Source organism: Cyprinodon tularosa, unplaced genomic scaffold, assembly GCF_016077235.1.
Source record: "Cyprinodon tularosa strain WSP-4 unplaced genomic scaffold, ASM1607723v1 ctg198, whole genome shotgun sequence".
Classification (NCBI taxonomy): domain Eukaryota; kingdom Metazoa; phylum Chordata; class Actinopteri; order Cyprinodontiformes; family Cyprinodontidae; genus Cyprinodon; species Cyprinodon tularosa.
In genome coordinates, this window is record NW_024038724.1 from 303,971 (window position 1) to 330,498 (window position 26,528).

General features: G+C 36.6%; 1 protein-coding gene across 1 annotated transcript; it reads right to left on the minus strand.

Moving 5' to 3' along the window:
* Positions 1-536: 536 nt before the first annotated feature.
* On the minus strand, positions 537-26,153 carry gosr1 (golgi SNAP receptor complex member 1). Its single transcript, XM_038284021.1, has 9 exons — positions 26,094-26,153; positions 25,412-25,523; positions 24,542-24,629; positions 24,298-24,405; positions 17,952-18,043; positions 15,259-15,333; positions 7,290-7,319; positions 3,356-3,438; positions 537-3,152 (listed from the first exon to the last, which is right to left on the minus strand). Exons 1-9 carry the CDS (start codon positions 26,125-26,127, stop codon positions 3,028-3,030), a joined length of 747 nt encoding a protein of 248 aa, XP_038139949.1. The 5' UTR covers positions 26,128-26,153; the 3' UTR covers positions 537-3,027.
* Between the last annotated feature and the right edge of the window lie 375 nt (positions 26,154-26,528).

Here is a 26,528-nt window from a genome sequence, read left to right on the forward strand (position 1 = left end):
TCTTTTAAACAAATTCGACTTTTATTTTTTGCATTTCTGCATTAAAATCTCTAGTTCCATTGGGGTGAAATAGACACTTCCTGTTGCCTGTTTTCATGGTGACTCGTTGAATCGGTGCTCCACTGATAATGGCTTTTCTTACTTGTTGTGCAACTAAAATTGGTTGAACTAACTGATAGCAACCGTTGTGAAACCAAACAATCGGAGTCCTCGACTTTAGATCAATTTAGAGTTGCAGATTTGAACCTGAATTTGTTACACCTTTCATACACATCAGCTTAATAGCAGGAAATTTCCATTACAGAATTGTCTTTGTTCCTCCATCATGTAAACAGATGATCCACCAGCAGCCCCATTTCTTTGCGGCGAACAGCTTACTTCCCCGGATGACATCACAAGGGGGAGGGTTTTCAAATAGAGCATTTTGAGCAAACATTAGCAAGAGTTGGATAAAGACAGTGATTTATTTTTTTCTCCACTTGTGAACCTCATACACAGGCTGAAGGACACACGAGTGTTACAAAATCTTTATAATGTTAATTTTGAATAATATTGTACATTTAATGAAACCAAGTTTACATACATTTTCAGACATCCTTAGGGCTCAGCAAACAAAGCATGAAATTTTCTCAGGCGACTGAGTTTTTTTTTGTATTAAATTAAAATTTTACAATCTAAGCAGATATGTGAGTTTAACTAAGCTACGTTGTCGCCTAAAAAGACATCTTAAAAGTTTAGATCATTTTAAATTACAGTTTTTGCCACAGTCTTCTGCAATCAGTGTTCAATTCATAAATCTTAAGAAATGGTGGGCCATGACGTATACATACTACATCCTTCAAATCTGGGGAAAAAAGGACAAATTCACTGAGCTCAGATGAAAAAGGCTTAGAAGAAATTGGGAAAGGGAAAACAAAAAAAGTTGGAAACTGGGGACAACTTTAGATACATAATGGTTATGTATTCAATCTACAAAACCAAACTAAACATTTAAGGTGTATTAGGAAAGAACGCAGTTTTGATAGACTCAAAAAAACTTCTTGGTTGGTCAAGAATTCACTTGTTTTGAAAAAAAAAAAAAAAAAGTTGTACGCTCTTTACCTGCAAACTAAAATTTAAGACCTGGTAATTTTTTTCCTGATACCTGAGAAATTCTAAAATATGAACTATGCTGCTGTCTAATGACTGTTTGATACATACCAAGGACATTACCAGTAATAGTTGCCCCCCACCTATTGTATGGAGAGCGAGTGACAGGTATGGAAAAGAGAGTAAACCCCAAATTTTCTGCAGTCATTGAGGTGAGTGCGAGTCCTAGACAATGACTGATAAACTGAAAAAAATCCAGTTTAAGGGAACCATCATTGTGTTACTGTGCAAAATTTTTGTCTAAATCCTAAATATACTAAGATATTTGGCACCATGTTATGCTGCCCTCTATGGGTTGAAAGGTTGCCACTGCAGCTGAATTCCTCTATTGTTTCTGACTGTACAGCTTGCTACATGTTTACATCACAGCCCAATTGTTCAGGTATGATGGTGATTTGATTTACATCATAAGTTTGAACTCCAAGATGATTGGGGAGTCTTGTACTCTCTAATGCTGCTCCATTACAGCCAGTTGCAGCAATAACACTAACAAATTACTGGACTAGGTGGTATTCTGAATTCTAAAGTACCAATGGTTTGCAGCATAAAACAATCTCACTCAGATCCTCCTCCACCCGATGAGTCAAGAGTTAGAACTGCGAGCATTGATATAAGAACCGAGATTATTTAGTCATCCTAAATTCACCTTCCCTCATTCTAATCATACCTCTACACGCGACCCCGTCTGCCGTGCCCCCAGCATTGTCCAGTTGGATGGCATTTTTCAACATTTCTTCAGGGGTAATGGAGCTAATGATCCATAATAGATTGTAGAGAAAAAGTTATGAAAAAAAATTTGAAATAAAAAACATGTTGGCAACGTTAGCATCAACATTAAATGAGCTACATTGCACAAATCCCTAAAGTCTAATATCAATACTCTGAATACTTGTACCAATATATACTTATATATACTAAATGTACTACATTCAAATTAACAAACTTAATTTACCATCTGCTTCTGAAAAAACAAACAAAAAACAAATGTATAATTGTGAATAAATTGACGCAGGAAATGAAGAGCCTATGCCAACTTTGTAGAGCTAGTCTGTCTTCTAGTTAAGAGGGCAGCACAGTTCCAGATGTGCAAAAGACACATTTAAATGGAGAGCAGTCCACCAAGTCTTCTTTCAGCCATAGCTATAGCAAAAGATGCTTTTTCTTAACACATCCAATTAATGCACATCATTGTGCTGTTCTATTAATACTACGGCAATAAAAACATGTTGTGGTTTAAGATAAAACCATGACAAAATGTTTTTTTTTTTTAAAGGCGCTGTTCTTTCTATAAAAGATCAAAACTTAAAATTCAGTCACACTCTAGTGCATGTCAGTAAGCACATTATGTGACCTTGTGCCCCTGTTCCTGGTTAAATTACACTACCACACACTGCCTTAAAAAAAAGTGAAATGTGTAAGAAATGAAAAGCTACTAGCGTCACACATTTTAAAACTCAAACTGATATGAATAATTTATTAATTCACATTTTACAGTTTACAATGAATTATCTCTCAAATCATTAAAAATAATCAAGATAAAAATCCTTCAGCCACCTTTTTAAACAACACAGTTTTAGCCTCTTTGCTCTTGGAAAAAAAGAACAGTTTGTTCTCAAACAAAACAAAAAGGGTCTAACTTGTAATTTTGGTCTCCGTTTCTCCGTGAGCAGAAAGAAAAGAACTGATCATCAGCCCAAAATCAGTCTCACTTTTAAAAGCAGGCTCAGTGGGAACTTGTTGGCAGCTAAAAGTCTCTCTGCTCCGGACCCTCAGGGATCCTCCGATCATGGAGCGTGGTCTCTGGGGGAGGAGGTGGGGGTTCATATGCTACAAGGAGCAGAAGAATCCTGCCTTGATGGAAGTCATCTGCCTGTAGGGTTAGTGGAAGGCATAAAGCAGGAGGAGAATGGTGCAGACGCCTATCACAGAGCCAAGGACCAGGGAGTCCCTTCTCTTCCGCAGATTGATTCGCTGGATGAGATTGTTGATAGTTGGGAAACGATCTGAGATTCAGAATGTTAAGGAAGATCAGTGATGAATACCCGCTTTATCACAAATGCATAATTAAAACTTCTGCCCTCCCTTCAAAACACTGGTTGTTAAAATGCAAGAGTAATTTTAGATGTAAAAATATTCTGCTTTGAAAAGTTACACTGAGTTGTTGTCCTGCACACACAGGGAAAGCAGGGAGGAGTTTAAAGGATACTGGCCAGGGTGTTCACCCTGCTGTGGATGGATTTCAGCATGCCCCTCTGTGAGGTCATGTTCTCCTTGGTCGACATTGCAATGCTAAAGAAAGAGACAAAGATAAGTGAGCAAGAGCCAATACTGCAACCTCTTACTAAAGTGTCTTTTTACTGCATGCAAGTAGAAATATGAGTGGAAATTCAATACCAATCTCAAAACTGTGGATGTGGAAAACATTTTTGTTAGAAAAAAAGGTAATGAAGAGTTTTTATGATCTCCATTTTTTTGGGCATCTTATACTTGCCAGATGGTACATCATCCTGATTTTCCATTTAGAACTACCATATCAAATATAACACCATTCAAAATATTTTCCTCATTCTTTCTCTATGAGGAGTCTGTTTACTCAGGGGGAGGTCAGCACATTACCCTCACTGGATAAGATCCAAATCTAGATAAGTCATTTTTTTTCTTAAGTGCATTTTTTCCTAGATTGAGGATGTAAAAGAGACATTCTGCCAATGGGACAAGACAATTTACATTTAAAATAAGAAAACACAATTGCATTGTCTTCTTTCAAGTGCATATTATCCCATATTATCTCATTTACCTACTCAAATTAAGAGTAAGTGCACCTAATTTAAGAACCGTTTTCTTATTTCTAGATAGTTAATTCAGTGCTGCACTTGAGTCATGAGGCAAAAATTTCAGCCATAAACAAAGTGTCTGTACAAGTTACCAAAAAAAGAGAAAAAAAAACATCTTAATTTTTGGTTTACTATTTCCATCAAAAATAAACCTTATTAGGCATTTATCAGTGGTTTAGGAAGCATCATTAGACTGGGATAAAGTTAAAATCATGTTTCTAAATCAATAATAAAACCTATTATAAATAGGTTTTAATATGATTATAAATGATTATTTTAAAAGGTAAACATTATTGAAGTTAAAGATATGCAAATATAAGAAAGTTTCTATAGTCTAGATGAATATAGTACAAATGTGGTTTCTTATATAATTATTTCTGATTAAAAAAAAATGCGTTTGATAATATCCTCTACATTTTAGCCTAATAAATGAAATAAATATTTTATTCCTGTTTTGAATACTGACTGTACAGCAGCCATTGCATCTCAATTTTATGCTCTGTGATATCCTCAGCTCAATTTTTATTGAGTATTGCTGTATCAAAATTAAATCCAACTTCCAGCAATTTATCATTTCACTGCACACCTAAAAAAAAAAGAAAAAAAAAACGTTTTGGCCTCGAAGAATGCCAAACATTTAGCTCTGGCTTTTAACTCCATAATAACATAAATATAGGTAGGCTATCAGCTAAACACACGCCTGACGCCTTGATGTGGGCTTAGTGACACCACTTCCTTCGTGAAGCTTTTCAAACATTCAGGACCTAATATCAGCTTTGTCCATCTACTCTGTGTGTAGATCCTAAAGAATCGAAATGCTCAAGAAAAACGTCCAAAGTCCAAAAAGCTATCAACGCAATCAATCAATTTTCTGTTATCTGCTTCCCTTCACTTAATAACACAATACTTTAAGTTTACTATGTGACAGAGCTTTTGTACAGTGCTTTAGGTTGACATAGTGGGAAGGATCCAGATTTTGATTTTCCACCTGACCAGTCACTGGTGAGGACTGAAGAAGCAGGAACTCCTCTGATTTTGGTTTCCATAGTGGACATGTTCTAGTACTAGTATGTTGCTCTGGCTCTTAAATCTCAAACATCAGCAAGTTTCAAAAGGACGAAAGTGCAACTGAGCAATTGGCAGGAAAAGTTTCTGCCAGTGTCTTTGGCATCTGTTACACACAGCAATCAATAAAAGACACCAAGCCCATCTCTGAATCGTTAACTAATGCTTTGGTGTTCAGGGAATTAGCTTCCACAAACAATATTTACAGTTTTATCCATCACCAACTGGTAATTAATTCAGATTAATATTGACCTGTCATGTAAATATTTTCAGAACAATTTGGAAATGAGACTTTAATCATGATAAAAAAAAAAACTGTAGAAGATTAAAATTCCTTCACACATAAGAAAATGGCTCCACAGAGGACGAGCCCAAACAATGAAATCACTGCAGTTGTTTATATGAATCATTGTTGTGAAGAAAAAAGAAACAGTCTGCAGAAATGATTTAGTGTGTAGAAGGTGATACGTGTATGAGTACGGGTGGGCGAGGTCCTGGCCCCCCTCCTGTGACTGCAGAGTGCTGAGGGTACAGTCTGCAGCATTGGCCTAGAGATGTGTTTTAGGGATCATGTTCCCCTCAGTCAGAGGGAAACGCTTTGCTGACTCCAGCAACCTCCACCCAGCCCTAATCACTGTGCAAACCAGCGCCTGAGAGTCAGAGGCTGGGGAGAAGGAGACACTGCACACAATCTGTTAGGAGAGCAGATCTCTGCCTCAGTTTTCCTTCAGGCCAAAGAAAAGGAAGAAAACAGCTTTTTGTTTAACCACGGTCATAGATAGACATCTTTCTAGCTGTACATTTTTATCTGCTATAAAGGTGTTTAAGCACTACTTCCAATAAAGAGGCCACATCTTACAAAAATTACATTTTTCTTCTTATTGGAAAAATTAATAAGGTACTAGTGGTGGACATTTATAGTATCTTTTATCTTTGTCATGATAAGTTTCTAGTCATGAAAAGAAATTTGACATATCTAAATGACACATTAAAAACAATGATTAAAAAATCCAGAAATTGAGTAAAACTTTTTACAGTTTTTGTTCTTTTTTTTTTTTTTAAGAAAATAATCAAACGCTATTACTACAAGCTGTTTAATAATATATTTCTTGATGTAAGTGGTGTCGATAAGAACCTACATTTTAATGTGTTCAATGTGAGAGAATTATTTGTGATCATGGGGGTATGATGGAAGTGGTAAGCAGTCACAGGTATAGATTTACCTGAGAAAAACCGCAAAGAATTAATCTTTTTTTTAATCATTACCTTTATCATTAATTAGACTCAAAAATGTGATAAGTTTGTATGTCCATATTGGCTATCTCTAAAATTGATCTAGTCTATTGCAGCTTTCAAACTGATCCTTTTAGCCGATGAGAGTTTGGTCGAGTCCTCGTTTGTTACCCTATTTGTGACGAGCTTAATAGTTTATTGTTGCAGAGTACGCTGACATCCAGGATGCTTTAGTTTGGTTTATTAATTAGCACTAGCACAAGTTATGACAGCACAGCAGGGATTAATATAGCCTACGACGAGAGATCAGTAGAATAAAATAGGAAACGAATGAATACTGAAAAAAAAAAAAAACGTGAAATGAAGCATGGAATCATGGGGGTCATGGGATTGAGTAGATGTCATGGTAAAACTTTTGATATGAGCGGGGACCAGTTAATGCCAAAAATAAATAAATATAGCTCATTTTATGGACTCCCTGTAGCCTGTTGTCTGTGTCCCTTCGTTAAAGTAGCCCTACTGTGTTGCTGTTACAACAAAATGAAAAAACTCCGGTACAGTATGTTGGATTGATCTACAGGAAAGGATCCAGCCTTTGAGTCTCTATCTAAACCGTCACAGTCAATCCATAACCCAACATAAATATCAGAAGTATCTAAAGTTTTACTTATTTACTCAAGTGTATTTCAAGAAAAGTGACAATGTGAAAATACTGGCTGATATCAGTATCTGATTATTTTGCAGTTATGGACGATAACAGATATTTATAGACATGGCATCCTAAATCTTTTTGACACCAGGAAGATAACAACCGCTTCTCTGCTTTACATACACGCCCACAATCCTTTGCTACATCACTATCACTGTCACATGACCAAAACGAAGACCACATGACCAATCTACATTATGTTCCACCATATAAATGAGACTTTCTGCACACTAAATCCCAGAAACAACATATGTTAACCAAGTATAATTAGTATACAAAGCTAAGACGGTAAGGCTTACCTTATTGTGTCATCCATCAGCCGGTCAGAGCTAAAGTTGGGAAGTAGAGCAAAGAACGTCACTTATTAGCAATAAATGAAACAATTTTAAAGCAAATAAAACTCAATAGTATAACAGCATAAACTGAAAACTCTCAGTTTATTTCTCACCACTTCACTCTGTATGAAAAATCTGAGTTAATATAAAGAGAAGGTGAAGTACTTAGTGGTGATATGACCCACAACTGATGAAGCTTTTCCCTGCAGATACAGAACAGGTGAAAAATTCTATGTTTTCTTCCCTTAACCATCCTTTTAGCCATTGTACTTTAGACTTTCTGTGGTTTTAGCTTTAAGTGATCTTCTTCCATTTTACCTCCCTAGTTGAGTTTTGCTGCAGTCATTAAAACTGCTCATTAGCTTCAAGCTAATTGCCTTTCCCAGCATGATGAACGAACCCACGCCAACCACATGCTTCCTTGTCTTTTTCTACACAAAAGCAAATGAGCCCAGAATTTAAAAAATAAAAGTCTGTTTCATGTTAGGCAAAGATTTTATTTTACAGGATTTTTTTTTATATAATAATATTAGAAGGGAAACTAATCAATAGAGACTTTACATTTAAATTTCTTAGAACAAGTTCTTTATACTTCCCTATCTAATAAACAGGGCATGGAAAGCAGCAACTCTCTAAAAACGGTGATCCACAGTCAATGTAAGTACTTGTATGTTGTATATCAACCAAGCTTTGTTGTTAGACAAAGCTCACATGAATTAACATATAACGGGCATTATCAAATAAAAATTCTATCTTCGGGACACTGACCCATCTGTAAAAACGCAATTTTACTTCTTTTAAAATCAATAATAAAGTGAAAAAAAAAACATTTTCTTGTTCAACTTTACAAGCTAAACCATGACCTGATTACTGCCTGGCCTGTAAAATAAAATAAAAAAACATGTACACATCTATGAGCTTTGAGATTCCAGCAAAAATGTGTCTCTTTAAGGACAAAAAAAGAAAACAATTGATCCTTGGTGAATTTCAAAAGAAGAGTTTATCAAATTGACTTCAAGAATGTAGAAAACAGGCATTGCTTATCACCAGGCCAATACCATCCCTACAGTGAAGCATGGTGGTGGCAGCATCATGCTCTGTGGATGTTTTTTTTTCAGCAACAGGAGATACAACAGACATGCAACAGCAACAGACTTGTCAGGATAAAGGGAATGATGAATACACCAATGAAAAGATATCATGGAGGAAAACCTGCTCCAGGCCTCAAAGGAGGGGGAATAGGACCACTGTCACTATGAATGTTGTGGAGAAAGAATCCAGACTTTATTGATATCCCATCAATCAAGCAGAGTTTCTCCCATTCAATCTAATGGAGCTTGAGAAGTTTTGCAAAGAGGAAAGAGCCCCACTGGCTAAAGATAGTTTTGTTATGCCTGTGGCATCTTATTCAAAACTTGAATAACTTGAGGCTGGAATTACTGCCAAATGTGGATCAACCAAGTGTTAACCAAAGGTTGTCAAACATTTTTGTCAATAGTTTCTTATATCTATGTATTTTAATACATTTGCAATTATTTTTGCCTTGTCATAATTCAGCATTGTGTGGAAATAAATTTATCCAAAATGATATTAAAAAAAGGTTTTACCATAAATAAAGTAGGAAAAAGTGCGCTGGTATGAATCCTTTCCAGATGTACTGTAATCTTGCCACCCAAATGATTTCTTGTTCCCCCATTTAATGTAATTTTTAGCTATAATAAAGTGAAAAGACACGGTCTGGTTAAAAAAATGGTTTCTGGAAAATTGAATGGGAGATAGGTTTAGAAAAAAACACTACAACTCATAGTTGGAACTGTAAAAATGTGCCATGGTTAGCACTACAAAACATAGTTTATGCTACAGAACAAATATCTTAAATATCCAAAATTTGATCAAATCTAGATAACCTGAGAGAAAGCAGTCATACTAACAATGACACAGCTTTATGTTGAAAACAAACAACAAACACTGAATTTGGGGTTTTCCACAGCTTCCAAATTGAAAGGATTTCAGTATTTCACTCTATGTGCAATAGGGATGGGACGATTTATGAAAACCGTCCGAACCGTTCGGTTCGACTGTCTCGGTTCGATTCGCGCGTGTTTCGTTCGGTTCATGCGCTGCTCCTTTTTCTCATAGGCAAAGCGTGTACACGTGGCAGTACTGCGACCAAAGCCAACCACCAGTAGTAAAAAAGAAGAAGCGAAGCAGCGTAGCAGAAAAAAAATCAGTTGTGGAGAATTGTGTGGGTTTGGCGAGTGGGAAAGAACAGGAGTTGGAAGACGCGCCAGCAGCACTTTATAGGTCTGCTGTATGGGACCACTTTGCATCTAGAGTGACCTACGATGACGGCGGAAAGAAAGTTGTGGATAAAAACAGTGTGCAAGCATTGTGCAACACGTTTTGTTTATGCCAACAGCAACACGACCAACATGTCAGGCTAACAATCAACATATACCGAACCGAACCCGAAAACCGTGACCACGAAACTGTGAACCGAACCAAACCGTGGATTTTGTGAACCGTTCCACCCCTAGTGCATTGATGACTGAAACACATCTTCTGCCTCCATTTATCTGTTTATTACAGTGTGTTGATTTTGTGTTAGGTTGTATTTAAAGACATTTCAATTATTGGAAAAAATTGCAGCAGGAAATATAAAATAAAAGTCTAATCAACCAAAATTTTCGCGACCCTCATGCAGTACCTCCAAGGACCCCCTAGGAGTCGCGGAAACCCTGTTGAAGACCTCTGGTCTAGAGTGTTTACTTAAATTGAAATACTGTTAGTTTTACACCGCATCCCATTCTTCACAGCATAGAATACTTTTTAGAAAGTCATAGGGTCTTCAACGTTTTTTTTTTTTTAAGTATTTGAGACAAGCCTTTGTGTTCAGCAGTGGTTTAGGCCTTAGGATACAACTTCTAACCAGTCTCTTATTTGATGTAAAAACGATGACAAAGGAAAGTCTACAGTACATATAGATAATGACATGATGTTCTAGCTTTTGTTCTTTTTAGTGGTTCAGAGTCCTGAAACTTTAACAATGGCTTAATAACCCTTTTAAAGATTTTGAGCTTCTTATCTGATCTTGAATGTTTTAAGAGCAGGTTTGTTAAATCTGAAGTTTTTTTTGTTTGTTTTTTTAATCCTACTTTATATCGTAAGTCTAGTTTTACTTTATTGATTTCTTGTTTACAGGTCAGGCAGTAATCGGGCCTGGGTGTGGCTTATAAAACGGAACTTCACTTTTTTCATGTTAACTCACAGGTAATTCATGATTTAACGAGTAAAAACATCAAGAAAATTCAAAAGATTGACAACTAATGGCATAATCTTCACCATCTTTTAATGTTTGATCTTCTGCCATGAAATGAAGGACAAAACAGTAACTTTCATGTTAATTACACTCAGTGTTCACTGGAAAGCTACTGAAACCCAAACAAACTCTGTAAGTCTAATTCTGCTAAGCTTTATACTGCTGAGAAATAAATGGGGGAGAAATAATCCATTTCAAAGGAAGTTCCTCTGATTGACTATGACCATTAGGGAGGTGCTGTCATAAGAACTTTTAATGGACCGATGTCTTCTGCCATCTGGTTTATTCATAAAGACTAACCACACACACATGGAGAAAAAGAGAACACTAAAGAAAAACACAGAGGAAAAATATGAGAAGCCATTTACATTACCCCTAATAACTAAGAGAGCAAGAGGCATTTAATAGCTCTACTGCATTATTTCCATCAGGAATTAGCAATTTTACAAAAGATTGGAGAGGACGTCCTCATACTAGTCATTCAATTTTACCTCCCTTGTTTCCATCCAAAATAAATACTATAAAATAATTTACAGGGATATAGACTAATGTTTAGTCCTGGTTGCACAATCCTGTTTTCCCTTGGTGGAATAACATAGTTGCAACGTAATCACACCTACTGCTGTTTCACAAGATCTAATAACAATCTGGTGAACATTAAACTCTTTAATTGAACCACAATTCTTCAAGAAGTTTGTGATAAACAGTTGGTGCTAAATCTGATTTATTGAGCTGAAATCTAAACTTAAAGCATCTCCAAATAAATATTAAAAAAAGATTAACAGACAAAATGAACACAAAATTAAAAGTAGAATGCTATAAGGGTGTCTAACTGATCAAACTAAACATTTGAGGATTCAGTGTCTTTCGGACTATCCTCCATCACAGTCATATGACCCTCAGATGCTCGATTCCAGCAGTTTGGCCTTCTTGCTCTAGCCTTTATTGAACTGGCTTGGCACACACCGTCTAGAATTAAAGTCTTAGTCGATTTCAACTGATTTTTTTATGTCCGAATGATTAATGCTCTAGTATTTGATTTGGTCTTCTAGTGTACAGAGATACAAAATATTCACATATGTTAATGTAATATATCTTTATCTCTAAACTGGACTAACAACAACATTCTGCTAAGTTCTCTTTATTCCTCCCCATACACACACATATACATATATATATATATATATATATATATATATATATATATATATATATATATATATATATATATATATGCATACACCAAACCTAAGGCTTAGAGGATTCGTGATTTAGTCATTTTTATAATACTTGACTGTAGACTACAATAGCTCAGCTGCCTCGGTCTATTAATAATCTGTACTCTGCCTTTGTAAACTCCTAATACTTAATCTAAGTTTTTTTTTTTTTCTCCAGTTGAATGTTTTCCTCCCATACAACATCCATAGAGGCTTAAATGTAAAACTTCACAATCAATATCTTAATGAGTCTGATGGGTTAACAAGAAAGGCTAAGTGCTGAGAATATGGAATGTGTTTAGAACTAAACAGGCTTAATGTCATAATGCATTACGATTTTCTCACTGCTAAATATAGCAATATTCCATTTTGGGTTTTAGATATCCATTTAACTTATATTGAATATTCTTAGGTAATTATACTCATTATAATTTATATAAACAACTTAAACGTGTTAATTATTATAGCATCAACATACAACAGTTAATACAGATTATTAAAAAGTAGAGAGGGGGGGGGGGGGGGGGGGGCAGTGGGATCATGAATAATTAGAATATTGGAATTTATTATTATTCCACCTATTGAAGAGGAACCAGTACACAATACAGATTAATTACATGGAAAATGATCAAATATTTTAGGCATGCTTTCCTGTACCAATAACATGGGAATTTAAAGAAATATAATTTTTTTTTAAAACAGGAAGTGAAACTTATATTTATTCATTTTTATCAGCTATGTTGTGAAAAGTAGTGGGTCGCTTCCATGGGTTAAAGGGTTGGTCCATCAACAGATTGGAGCCAATATATTAAGAAAAGGATTTTTATTTTAGGTCTGTCATTCAGTGTCTCAGAAAATTTTAAGGTCACATAAGATCAGCTGGGGGGGGGGGGAAAGGGAATTTAACAGCATAATCCAGATTCTGAATAGAATGTTCATTTGAACTTAATACGTGGTTGGGTCTCATTTTGCATCAGTCTGTGGCTGATGGTTGTAATGGAAAAACAGGTTATTTTAATAAAGGATATGGGTTAACCGCTTTGCTGTAATAATATTCCATAGATTATGTGTAGGGTTCAGGTCAGGCCAGTTTGCTGGCCAATCAGGAACAGTAACACCATTTTCAATTAGCATTAGAGTAATGCTGGTACAAGTTGGTTTTTGTTTATATGCTTTTGGTTGAACCCATGAGCACTGCAACATGCGCCCTGCTGATATTCAATTTTCCTTTCCACACAGGACACCTCTCACACCTCTCAAACTCAGAGACAGATTTCACAAAGCACATGCTGTCGACAGTTCTATGTAGTCTGCCAAATATTAGTAGGCAAACAGCAGTTTAAGATGTTATTTCACCTTCACCAGATCATGAAATATTATTAAGTATGATCTTAGCTGTCGTCCCAGTAAACCACTTGCTAGTCATACTGTAAAACCACCCCCACTTCCCCCCATTATTCAAATCAAATATCTGTAAACTCGCATCTCTAATCCAGTTGAACTCCAATTCTCCTATGATAGTAAGGCGACTCATTTTCACTGCGAATTTTGCATGTTTTATATTTTAGATTTTTGTCAAATATAACTTTACAAACTTTACAGTTCTTTTTAGGGCAGGTTTGCCTCTTATAAACTGGACTGAGCAGAGAAAAATGAGATTGTGGTCCAGTTTCCACAGGGCAAAGTCTTACTTAATAGACAGACGAGTCCTTTGCATAAACAACTTCTAATTTTTGTTTTCTTTGGTACAGCAGTCGACAAAAAGTTGGAACGTTAGCTATGTACCAGATAGTGGGCCCTGATTAAAATTACCAGCCATTGCCACAAATGCATTGGGCTGATGAGTCTATTACATGTGCCCGATGATACCATCAGCTGTTTGCATGCACCCCCCAACCCACCTTCCTTGAGTTTTCCAGTCTTGTTTAGATCTCTGTCTGCTCGTATGGTCAGAAAGTCTGCAAGATGGACAATGGACTCTGGTACAGGATCCCAGACTCTCAGGGGAGTGGAAGCCTAGCTGCTTGGGCATAGAGTTTGGAATCCTGAGGTTGCAAGTTTGAGTCCCACTCTGGGTCTGTAATCAAGACCCTTAACCCCTGATTGCTCTCCAGGTGCCCCACAATGGCAGCCCACTGCTCCCCAAGGGGATGGGTTAAATGCAGAGGTAAATTTCTCCAACGTAGGATCAATAAAAAAAGTTCAATCCTGCAGCTAAGTTTCAATAAAATTAAATATAAAATAAAAATAAATAAAACTGCATCACAGGTTTTATGGCTGGGTCCACACTCGGGCTTGGAATTCTAACTCACATTGCCCATATTGCGTGATGGAAGAGACGGCTTGAATTTCCTGCTCCTCTCTCTTCTACTAGCTCAATCACTGAATTCTCAGCACATACTTTCTACTCAGCTGGTACTGGTGATAGCAGAGGATTATTTGAGATAATATAAAAAACCAACAAAAAAAACTCGCTATGATAACACCTTATACAATTGTCCAAAAAGAAAAAAATACAATAAAAATACTTCCAGTTAAAAAGCATCCAAAACCAAAGGCAAAACACATTGGCCAAACAGGAAGGGTAAAAGGCTTCTCAAAAAATAAACCCTGGAGAAAATCTGAGAAGAACCGCTAAACGAGAAAAAAAAAAAAGATCCTTTAGGAAAGAGACTTAGGAAAATATTGAGGAGTATAGAGAAGCAACTTAAGGTCAAGATAAGAGAAGGCATGGAGGCATAGAAGACGACAGTGGAAAATAAGCTCTGGTGACAGAGGAACAGAAGTTCCTTAAAAAAACAACATTAGTATGAAGATAGCAAAACTACTCCAAGGTGCAGAAGCGCTATTCTATTATGAATATGGATAAGTAGTTTGAAATGCTTCTGTATCGCCTGAAACTGACTTCTCTTGTTTTCTTTGCATTCAAGACAATATGGTTATTTCTACATTATACAACAAAGGGCTTCATCAGCTCTTTGTGTTCAACTTGTTAGTCTTTGATACAAAAGCAGCTGCAAGAGTTTCTGGTGCATTTAATATCAGCAGCATCAGCAGAGATGAACATTGAGATTAAATGTTGAAGCAACATATCAAGATGACAGCTACAAAGTTCAAACTTGGGCACAAAATGTCTCGATGACAACAAGGTATTTTTTTTATTTTTTTTGATCAGCCATAAAAAATCTGTGTTTTTCATCCATCAAATTTTTTGTGGGAAGCTCTGTTAAGGTGTAGAACGGGCTGCTGCAAAAACAGACATAATTATAGCAGTTTTGTCTAGAGAAATGGGTAAAGTAAACCAGGGAGAAAAAGAAGGTTTTGTGTGGTTATGGTCAGTTTTATATTTGTTCTAAACTTCCCAAGATCAGTTTAAATATTACTGAGATGCACTTACTTTCTGAGATGCTCATGCTCCTTTAGAAACAGCTCTGTTCTTCTGTTGTTGACTCCTGAACCACTCTTATATGTTCTAAAATGACACAAGAAGAAATAAAAAACATTGATTGGAGCAATTTTTTTATTTACACATTGTGCCATGATATTTATATATAGTGCACTTGTGCAAGTAATATTTAAGTGTCTAAGATTCCAAAAAAAATCCAAAATAAAGATTTAACTTCCCATTCAGATAAGTAAATCCCTCAGTAAAGCTTTAATAGGTAAAGTATATGAAATATACATCATGCAATGACGTGAAACTGGAGAATTTGAGGCTCAGACAATTGAAGGTTTTTATTATTAAAAAAAATAAGACATCCTGATATAATATCCTCTGTCAGAAACTATGAGCTTGCAAAATGTCATAAAAAACTGAAGGCAGTAATAAGGAAGCAGAAACAATAAACTGTCCCTAAGTATTAAGCTTTACGTGACCAAACCAGGTGCATAAATGCATTAAACCCATTCTCTTGAGCCTGAAGTAGCTCTAGCTTACAGCGTCTCTAAACAGTTGAATACCCCACACTCTCTGTGTTTCTGTCCATTTAACACAGCCCCACCTCCCTGTTGGGAGAGAATAAGAGAAAGTGCACAAAGGGATGGAGGGAGACACATACCATCAACATCCTACCCCACCCATATAACAGAGAGAAGACCAAGAATAAATTAGCTTTCTTTATTACAAGCACATTTTTTAAAAGCCAGTGGCAAAGAAAAAAACATATTCATAGTGTCTTAAGTGTTGCCTTGAGATACGCTATCAGTAGGGCTTATGATTTTGCAGGGTCAGAACTGCCTGCACTGACAGGTTCCTTCATCTCTCTGGCAAGGCTTTTTAAAAGGCCAGCGATGTAAATCACAGATGAGTTGTCATTTTCCGCCGATGACATTTCGACTCAGAGCAGCAGCAGAGGAAATGTTACGACACTCAGCTCACACAACTGCTGCCGCTATTTTCAACACATAGCGGTGCAATGTGAGATTTAGTCTGTGAATTTAACGAGGACAATTGTTGGGCAAACACTGTTATATGGCCAAATGTGATTTTCTGGAAAGAATTGCACTATAATCATTTTTTATTGATGAATTGCACAATATAATTTTTTTCTATTTGCATAAATTCCATATTCAGTCATTATTCTTATGTTTCTGCAGCATAAACAATTCTGATCAAACCTAATACAACACCAAGATCTTTACTGCCCCCTACAGACAAGTTCAAACACTGTAGATTTTCTTTCTTAATAAAAAACGAACTATGCCTTTGGTCTGACTTATATACCAAACTCACAGTTAAAATATTTACACTATAGATAATGTAGTATCAATAAGTTTAGTTTGCTAAAAAGCCTTTTAAAAAGGAATCTAATTTTCTAACACCCTAAAAACATGTTTTTAAGTTGTTGTTATAGTGTAACATATGATTTATAGTATTTTTTTTTTATTATTTCCTGCATAACTTTATTAGCCCTAAACTAAATGGAAAAAAAAAACAGCGCTTGCTTTTTTTGTCCATTTATGTTTTTTTACATAAATAAACATACACAATTACTTGATTTGAAATATCACAATGAAATAAGCATCTCATTTCTGAAGTTTTTAGCTTCTTTTAAGGCTTACCAGCTAGTTGAGGTGGAACATAATTTTTCTTAATTACTGAACAGATAAAAAAAAAAAACATAAAAAAAAGAAATGTGTCAAAACAAAACACTATACTCTTTATTCCAGAGTCCTATGTTGTGGGACTTCTCGTATGTAAAGGTGCTTTTACTTTTTTTTTAAGTTAATAAGACTTAAAAAAAAGTTCTGTTACAGCTGTTTACCATTTCATGTTTTTTATTAAGATGAGATTAAAATGAAAAGATATTTTCAGAGAGCCAACTGCCCAAGCATTTAACTAAGAGACTCTATAGCAGCTGTCAACACTACTGGAAATCTAATGTTTGCAATTTATGTTGTACAAAAAGGCTAATCTAGCTAGAAAGAAAAAATTTACAACCAGCAAAATCAATTATTCTTAAATAAGTGAATTTCAAGAATAGATCATGGCAAGCATTTGCATACCCCAATCTGTTTCAACCACTTTAAATATAACAGTTGGTGTCCTAATGGTTTATCGTAGATGAGTGCCTGTATAAAACCTCCCAGATGTCTTGATCTTAAATGGAGTGGGATAATTAAAAATCCTGCAGTGCTCACTTTGACTTTAATGCTGCATCTCACAAATCAATATACCATTACCAAAAAAAAAAAAGCAGTAAGATTTACAGCCTGTAGGTTATTGTTTTAGTGTTCTCTCCCAGAAATTAGCCAATATGAAGAAAGGGAACACAATCTAAACGCAATGCTGAGGAGGCTATGAATCTTAAAGGCATCGATGCTAAACTAAAGAGTCTGGGTTTATCTTCCTATACGTTAAATAAACAAAAATATTGGACAAATTTTTCTCTCCATCGTTCACCCAGGTACAAACACAAGCACATTAAAGCACGTGATGAAAGAGACCCCAGGCAGAATAGCTCCTGTATCCAATCAGGAACTAATGAGGCTCTCAATGATATAGAATCAAATCTTATCACTTATAATTGCACCTACCATGGCTGCTTGGCCAAATTTAAGCAAAACTAAAAACAAAGATTGTGTTCTTACTCAATGTCTTTCCTGACAGATCCTAAAAGGTCCTCTCTTTCCCGGATGGCCAGAAAGTTGCCTTTGGTTTTGTGGAATTCATGTGTGTAATCCTAAACAACAAAAAGGAAAAAACAAAGTAAAAAAAAAACATAGCAAGAATTAAACACACACTCATACAGTGGGGTAAAAAAGTATTTAGTCAGCCACCAATAGTTCAAGTTCTCCCACTTAAAAAGATCAGAGAGGCCAGTAATTTTCATCATAGATATACCTCAACTATGAGAGACAAAATGAGAAAAAAAAAAATCCAGAAAATCACATTGTCTGATTTTTAAAGAATTTATTTGCAAAATATGGTGGAAAATAAGTATTTGGTCAATAACAAAAGTTCATCTCAATACTTTGTTATATACCCTTTGTTGGCAATGACAGAGATCAAACGTTTTCTGTAAGTCTTCACAAGGTTTTCACACACTGTTGCTGGTATTTTGGCCCATTCCTCCATGCAGATCTCCTCTAGAGCAGTGATGTTCTGGGGCTGTCGCTGGGCAACACGGACTTTCAACTCCCTCCAAAGATTTTCTATGGGGTTGAGATCTGGAGACTGGCTAGGCCACTCCAGGACCTGTAAATGCTTCTTACGAAGCCACTCCTTCGTTACCCGGGCGGTGTGTTTGGGATCATTGTCATGCTGAAAGACCCAGCCATGTTTCATCTTCAATGCCCTTGCTGATGGAAGGAGGTTTTCACTCAAAATTTGACGATACATGGCCCCATTCATTCTTTCCTTCACATGGATCAGTCGTCCTGGTCCCTTAGCAGAAAAACAGCCCCAAAGCATGATGTTTCCACCCCCATGCTTCACTGTAGGTATGGTGTTCTTTGGATGCAACTTGGCATTCTCTCTCCTCCAAACACAACGAGTAGAGTTTTTACCAAAAAGTTCTATTTTGGTTTCATCTGAACATATGATATTCTCCCAGTCATCGTCTGGATCATCCAAATGCTCTCTAGCAAATTTGAGACGGGCCTTGACATGTACTGGCTTAAGCAGGGGGACACGTCTGGCACTGCAGGATTTGAGTCCCTGGCGGCATAGTGTGTTACTGATGGTAGCCTTTGTTACTTTGGTCCCAGCTCTCTGCAGGTCATTCACTAGGTCCCCCCGTGTGGTTCTGGGATTTTTACTCACTGTTCTTGTGATCATTTTGACCCCACAGGGTGAGATCTTGCATGGAGCCCCATATCGAGGAAGATTATCAGTGGTCTTGTATGTTTTCCATTTTCTAATAATTGATCCCACAGTTGATTTCTTCACACCAAGCTGTTTACCTATTGCAGATTCAGACTTCCCAGCCTGGTGCAGGTCTATAATTTTGTTTCGGGTGTCCTTTGACAACTCTCTAGCTTTGGCCATGGTGGAGTCTAGAGTGTGACTGTTTGAGGTTGTGGACAGGTGTCTTTTATACTGATAACTGGTTCAAACAGGTGCCATTAATGAAGGTAACGAGTGGAGGACAGAGGAGCCTCTTACAGAAGAAGTTACAGGTCTGTGAGAGCCAGAAATCTTGCTTGTTTGTAACTGACCAAATACTTATTTTCCACCATATTTTGCAAATAAATTCTTTAAAAATCAGACAATGTGATTTTCTGGATTTTTTTTTCTCATTTTGTCTCTCATAGTTGAGGTATATCTATGATGAAAATTACCGGCCTCTCTCATCTTTTTAAGTGGGAGAACTTGCACTATTGGTGGCTGACTAAATACTTTTTTGCCCCACTGTATTTGTACAGCATAAAAATAACCTATAAGGGTACCTTTCAACTACTGAACTGAAATTCAGTTTTAATTTTTCTGGCTTTTTATATATATATATATATATATATATATATATATATATATATATATATTTCTCGCTACGGCAAGGAAAGCGCTCCCAAGGTGGACAAAAGAAGCGTTTCAAGGACATGCTCAAAGCCTCGTTGAAGGCCTTCAACATCGACCACAACACATGGGAGCAGGCAGCGCATGACAGAGGAATGTGGCGATCCGCTGTCCAAAAAAGTGCCAAAGCTTGCGAGGCAAACCGGATGTACGCTCTACAGCCGGATGTGGCTACAGCCAGGAAGATCAGAGCTGCCAATCCTGCACCAGATGCCAATATTCCCTGTCCGCATTGCCCAAGACTTTTCCGTGTACAGATTGGCCTGACCAGCCACCTGCGTACTCATAGACTAACTTCCCCAACCATAGGATGAATAGATGGTCCTCGTCATATCGACGGACGAACAGGAGTATATGTATATATATATATATATATATATATATATATATATATATATATATACATACAGCTGTTTGCAGTAAACAAATGCTAACATCTGTTCAGATCTGAATAGCTCCACATATACCAGGGTGGAACCACTTTGCCAAAATTCAAAATGACAGTTTTTCTTTTGGTTGTTCTTTTCCTACCAATATTGCTTTTGCGTAATATTCCTCAGCACTAACACAAGCTTATAGAGGTTCCACTGCAGGGTTTAATCATTATATGACCTTGAAAGCTTTACTATCCCATGTAATGACAACTTTAATCTTACCATTACATGGGAAAGTGCTCCCTTCCTTTCACATGCATGGATCTCCATGCTAGCTATTTATTTTCCCTTCTGTGTGGTGGCAAACTCACTTTGACCAAATAACACCTCAAGGGTTTGAGTGAGAAATTTAGTGTCTGACTTTATTAAATATGTGACCAAAATTCAGTACCTGTGCAATTTGCTCTGATAATTTGAATTGAAAATATAATTAATTTCCGAGCTATGAATGATACCATATTTATTTTCATACATCTCAGATTTTTTTTTCTCCAAAAATAGAAAACAACAGTTAACCAAAGCTTGAGATTAAGGTGGGGATATTGTCCTCTTAGAAGGATCACATTTCTCCTAGAATATCCTGGTAAAACTTAAATGTTTTTGTCACTCGTTTTAGAAAGTACATTTATCAGTCTGTAAATGTACCAAAGTCTTTATTTAATGTAATATTTGATGATTATGGCTAAGATGGTGTTTCTCATTAAGTTAGAATTTTGCATATCCATCACAAAGAATATTAAAAAAAGAAATGTTAGTTTTCTGAAAAGCAGACCGGTGAATGAACCCCAGGAGATCTGTCCTGGATTTGATCCAAGGCAGAGATGAGTTTGCGTTAGACAGGATGTGGATTGGCTGGTCCACTCCACCTGTCAGAACCACTTGGATTTATTTTAAACCACTCAGTACAAAGGAAATGATGGAGGACTTCCAGGGGGGCGTATTTCAGCTCTGCTGATCTGACCATCCTCAACAGAACTGCTCTGAATAACATAGATGTCTCCCTAATCAACACTGAAGACATTCCCTAGACCGATACAATGCACATGTGCACCATTTCAACCTATCCTTATTTGACTTCTTATACATTGGAAAATCTTCATTTAGAGTTAAGACAAAGTAAAGTCAAAAGCCTTTATGCAAAAACTTTGCAAACTTCTCTAGTTTTGAAGTTGGATCAGATCTGTAAAAAAAAATACTTGGCTTCTACTTGCATTAAAGCTGCAGTCTGTAACATTGAGAAGAGAGCAGACTTCGACTGAAAATTTGAAGAAAAACAGGTTTCACTCCACTCCCCCACCCTCTCTGCTTCACTCATGCCCCACCTCCAAGCTACACCCCTCTCACAGCATCTGCACGGCTACCGCATGCGACCAGAAGGGGGGGGGGGGGGGGCGGGATTCAGCGTGTGTGAGCTGTGATTGACACTCCATCAGACGCTCCTCTGGCTGTGATTGGTTGTTTTGACTCGTCCCGAATTATTCTTTCCAGATTGAAATACAGGCAGTATGCGGGACCAATTGAAGCAGTTTTTTTCACAGGTTACATATCACATGTACTGCTGTCTGGGCATAGGGACAGTTTTAGCCAATATGACAAAAAAGTGATTTTTAAAAACTTACAGACTTCAGCTTTAACCCCTAGAACCCTACGGACCCACCGGTGGGTCCAGCTGCTACGTGACCTCGTAATCTTAACAAACCCCCCAGTATTGATGTAAAAAACACATTTGGCACAGTTTGGTGACATTTTTGGATAAATGTGCCAAAATGGCCCCTCCGCCTAAGAAATTTCTCACTAATACCATTCTAAAATAAATATGATTCATCTGCTTGAGTCCTAATTTGGTATATTTTTACACAACATTTAGATTTAAAAGTCTGTACTACTTTTTTGTGCTATAAATAATATTTTGGTAGTGTTTTGCAATGTTTATTTCAAAGAAAATTTTGGCGAGGTTCAAAAAATGCAAAATATTTTGTATTTTGTCCCTAATATTTCAGGCAGGGTCAAAGCTACAATGGTGCGGACACCAGAAAACCATTCTATGACATCTTACCTTTACAGACGTACCAAAAGTTTCTTCTTAAATCTAATAGCTGTGAGGCTATAAGTGATTTACTTTTGTGTGTTTTTGTCAGGCAGAAATTTATTTATACCCCCTTAGGGTGTAAGAGGTTAAATTCACCAGGACACCATCAGCCTGTGGCTATGCTAATGTCTAACTAAAGTACAGGTTGTTTTGAAGCCGACCTTCAGGTCATCTGCGTTGTTGGATCTTATGTCTCTCATCTTCCTCTCTATAATAATTCATAGAGCTAAGGTCAAGTCAGTTTCCTGGCCAAGCCGCCATAGTAACACAATGGTTGTTTAACCAGCTTTTGGTGCCTTTGGCCATGTTACAGGCACATAGTTCTGTAAGAAAATGCATGTAGTATCTCCATAAAGCTTGGCAGCTAGTGTATCCATAAAGCTTGCCAGTAGAAGGAAACAAAGTGCTCTAGATTTATGAGTTTATGTTAGACATCAAAAACCTAATGGGCCGACATCAACCGAAGAAATGGCAGCAATCATAACTGACAGGAAGGTTCATAGAGGCTTTCTTTCTTTTCATTCCACTCTTTCTACAGAGCCTTATGGTGCATTCAGTCCTAACGTGGTAAACGCTGTGATTTCCGCGAGCCCCCTGGGAGTTGACTACTCTGCATTTCAGATGCAGTGTTTACACCCAGGACGGCGTAATCAAATAGGAGGAGCTTCAACTGCACAAAGCTGAGACCCCACCAACGTGGGGAAAAAACTCAGCAAATAGACTGAATGGTTATTGCTTCTTTAGTGCAGGTCTGTGCATTTAAAATGGTCATTTGTAAAATTGAAAACATAAATAAAACATAGTTTTTTGTGTATCATGTTTCAGAGATATTAAAGATTATTATTTTAGGTTCGATCCGGTCTGAACGAACCATTAAACATTCATGAAAACTTTACTTTTATCTGAAAAGAGAACTAATTAGTTTTTTTTTTTTTTTACTGAGCTCAGGAAACACAAATATATAACTCTATATGTTATGAAACTTTATATCAGTTTTAATTTCTAAAATGAGTGATGGGAAACTTAATAACCTGATTGAAATGTTTTAGATGTACCTCCTCATGCAGCAGGATTTTGTCAGGGGAAGCAATGCATGCATCACTGTCAACAGGCTCTCTTTTCCAGCATACAATTTGTTCCTCCTCCTACAGAAATACTGCTGCTGAATTGATCCAAACGTCTCCAGTTGTGATTTACTTCCCCAAAGAAAGGAATGCCAAAACCCATTGGCCTTACTCGTACAGTTTGGAGTAAACTAAAGCTGTCTTCTTTTCTGCCATCACCAAGTCTTACTGTGCATCTTTATAACTGAGAAGATGGATTTTGACCCCCTATCTGATAGTATTATGACTGCAGCCTTTGATAGTATCTTTATATTCAGGTGTCGACTCTATTTCTTTAACTTTAAGCTATTATTAGAAAGATTTAGGGCCTGTGAGATCATTATGTATTCTTTGCCTTGTAATTTTTACTTTACTTTGTGTCTAAAATAAAATAAAAGGTCACCATCAATAGTCCATTTTTTTAAGTTGTTAGATCTAAACCACACCTGTTGTATTTATTAAAGGCCTTGATTGGTTGAATAGTGCCAGATCCTGTTTGATTTAAAAATCTGTTCCTTTAAATAGACTTCTACTCAAAGGGTGAAAGACTTTGAGATCGTAGCATTTACAGTATTATACGTAGGACTATGTGTTACATTTAAAAAAAATCCTTTAGATATCAGTGTAAGTGTTCAAATACTTTATGTTTAATGCAAACAGCTTGACAAAGGTCTAAATTTGCAGTAAGGGTTAAATTCATCTGCAACTGTACCGCTTTGAAAGAAGAAAATAATCAAGAGAGAAACTTAGAACATAGAAAAAAACAAGGAGGGAAAAATAGACTGAAGTTAACCTGTAGAATATCTCTGTGTCTCTGGAGGGTGTGCATTAGTGCAGCATTAAGAGAAGCTGATCCGGGGGTGTTGGTGTATTCTGCCATTTTGTCGTTCACTCCCGTTAGCTGTAAAAAAAAAAAAAAAAAAAGGATGAAGTGAGTGGGGATAACTACGAGGCAAATTTAAAATTTTAGGACAGAAAACAGGGTATAACCAAAGCTGAACTTGTTATGTTTTGCTCTTTAAAGAGGGCTGACTTACTTTGGCCAGCAGCTGTTCAATCTCAACTGACATGGTGTCAAACATCCTGTCCTGGGTGGAGTTATTTAGCAATGGTGTGGTGTCCGAACTTCAGGGAAATAAGACATTGGGAGCAGTTAGAAAATCTTCTTATGGCATTTGTGCTTATAGTACATATTTTTAAATGTTAATTGTACTATATCGAACCTAAAATTTTCAGGTTTTCTCTAAAGGGATTTTCCTTCCCAACACTGATTTAAACTGTGGAAAAAACATACATCAAGAATGGATTGATGGAAATGAAACACTTACTGCCTGCATACACAAAACTAGAAGTCAACAATATCATTTTTAAACATTTAACTAATTAAAATACATCTCCAAACAAAACAAATCTAGATCATCCCACATCTACCAATGTGCTAAAGAGTTCCTATTAAGAAGTTGTGGTGATAGGCGGTAGCATCTTTATTTTAGGTGAGATCTGTCTAATGGACATAAATGTGTTTGACATGTATATGTGCCGTTATGTACTTTCATCACCGGAATGCTCTCTGATTAACCTTTTCGAGCAGGCCATGCAATTTAAGGCCTGATGCAAAGAAAGCCAACTGGCCTTGAAAGTTTTTGTGCCATTTCAGTACATATGTGTAATATGTGCACATGCACACACACATGCAACTATGTATAGTAAAAAAATAAATACAATAAAAATAAATTATATATATATATATATATATATATATATATATATATATATATATACACACACATTTATTTATATTAAGTTTCAAATAAACTTTTGGAATAGTTAAGAAAAAAATCTAACACTTTAGCAACATGAAACAAAATAAAACTGGACTGTGTAGATGTGAGGGGCACTGGGCTTACGTTTCTCCTCGGCGTCCATCTCTAGAGCTGCTGTAGCTGGTGCACAATTTACTAAAGGAGACCAACTTCAGGTCAAGTTCATTCTCCAACTGCCTGGCTTGCTTTCTCAGATCTGTAACACAATCAGCCAATCCAGTAAAGCATTCAATAAACCAATGTTTCATAGCAGCTGTTTACATTCGCTGCAGCAAGAAAAAAATAATTCAAATAATTCAAAGCCTTCCTTCATCATAGGTATCAACACTATCAGGTCAAGCATAACTAGATCATTTATATCAGCCGTGATAAGAATTATTATGGGCGATTGTCTTTTCATTATAGCCCCTTTAATGTCAACAGCTCGTTTTTTTTTTTTAAGAAACCCCATTCTTCCAGCTGGGTTTAGGTTTTCTTCTTCAAATGACCACATCAGACAACACGTGTCTTTGTGTCCACTTGATAAGCCGTTTTAAGCACCGTCCCAGTTTTAACAGCTTAGTAAGAGACATTAAGTTCAGTTACACGGAGCTGTGGGTTAGCTTGTTGAGGGCTAACTATTTGTTGAATGACACGGACACGTTTCAAAGTCAGAAATATTGGGCAGCAAAGCGGACACACTAACTCCTGACATTATGTGAACAGCTGCAGGGTTTGCAAGGTGTTACATTGGTTTTAAACTGGGTGAAAAACGCTGGTTTCTTACCCTCCCAGTAGTTGCTGCTTCCTATCCCAGCCATCTTTGTTTTCCTGTGACGTCACCAACTTCAAGTCAGCAGAGACGATGGGAGCGTGGGATTTTATCGCCCTCATTACGGACTGACAGGATCACTTTCTCCTTAAAGCTAAAAGCCGACAAAACGTCATTGCTAATCGCATTACACTTCTTTCAAATTGTTTTATTTGATGTATATTGTGATATATGTATCCTTGTCTTATATTATGATAATTTATTCCTATTATGACTGTGTGTTTTGGCTTCTTTTATAGCTGTCGAAACATGGACTGTTAGTAAACCCTTTTAATGCATTGCCATTATTTATAGCCACCTTAAGATTAAATAGGTTATAGTTTTAATGCTTAATAGTTCTTCTCCAAGGTACTGTAATAAAACTACTGGCTACTTGGTCTAACAGATTCT

Bases quoted from the DNA above. Each gene is read 5' to 3' on its own strand.
- gosr1 (XM_038284021.1), bottom strand. From the start codon at position 26,127: ATGGCTGGGATAGGAAGCAGCAACTACTGGGAGG. The intron at 25,524-26,093 runs GTAAGAAACCAG...ATTGTGTTACAG, and splicing joins AAGCAGCAACTACTGGGAGG to ATCTGAGAAAGCAAGCCAGG. The intron at 18,044-24,297 runs GTTAACTTCAGT...TTTGTTGTTTAG, and splicing joins GACACAGAGATATTCTACAG to GATTACACACATGAATTCCA.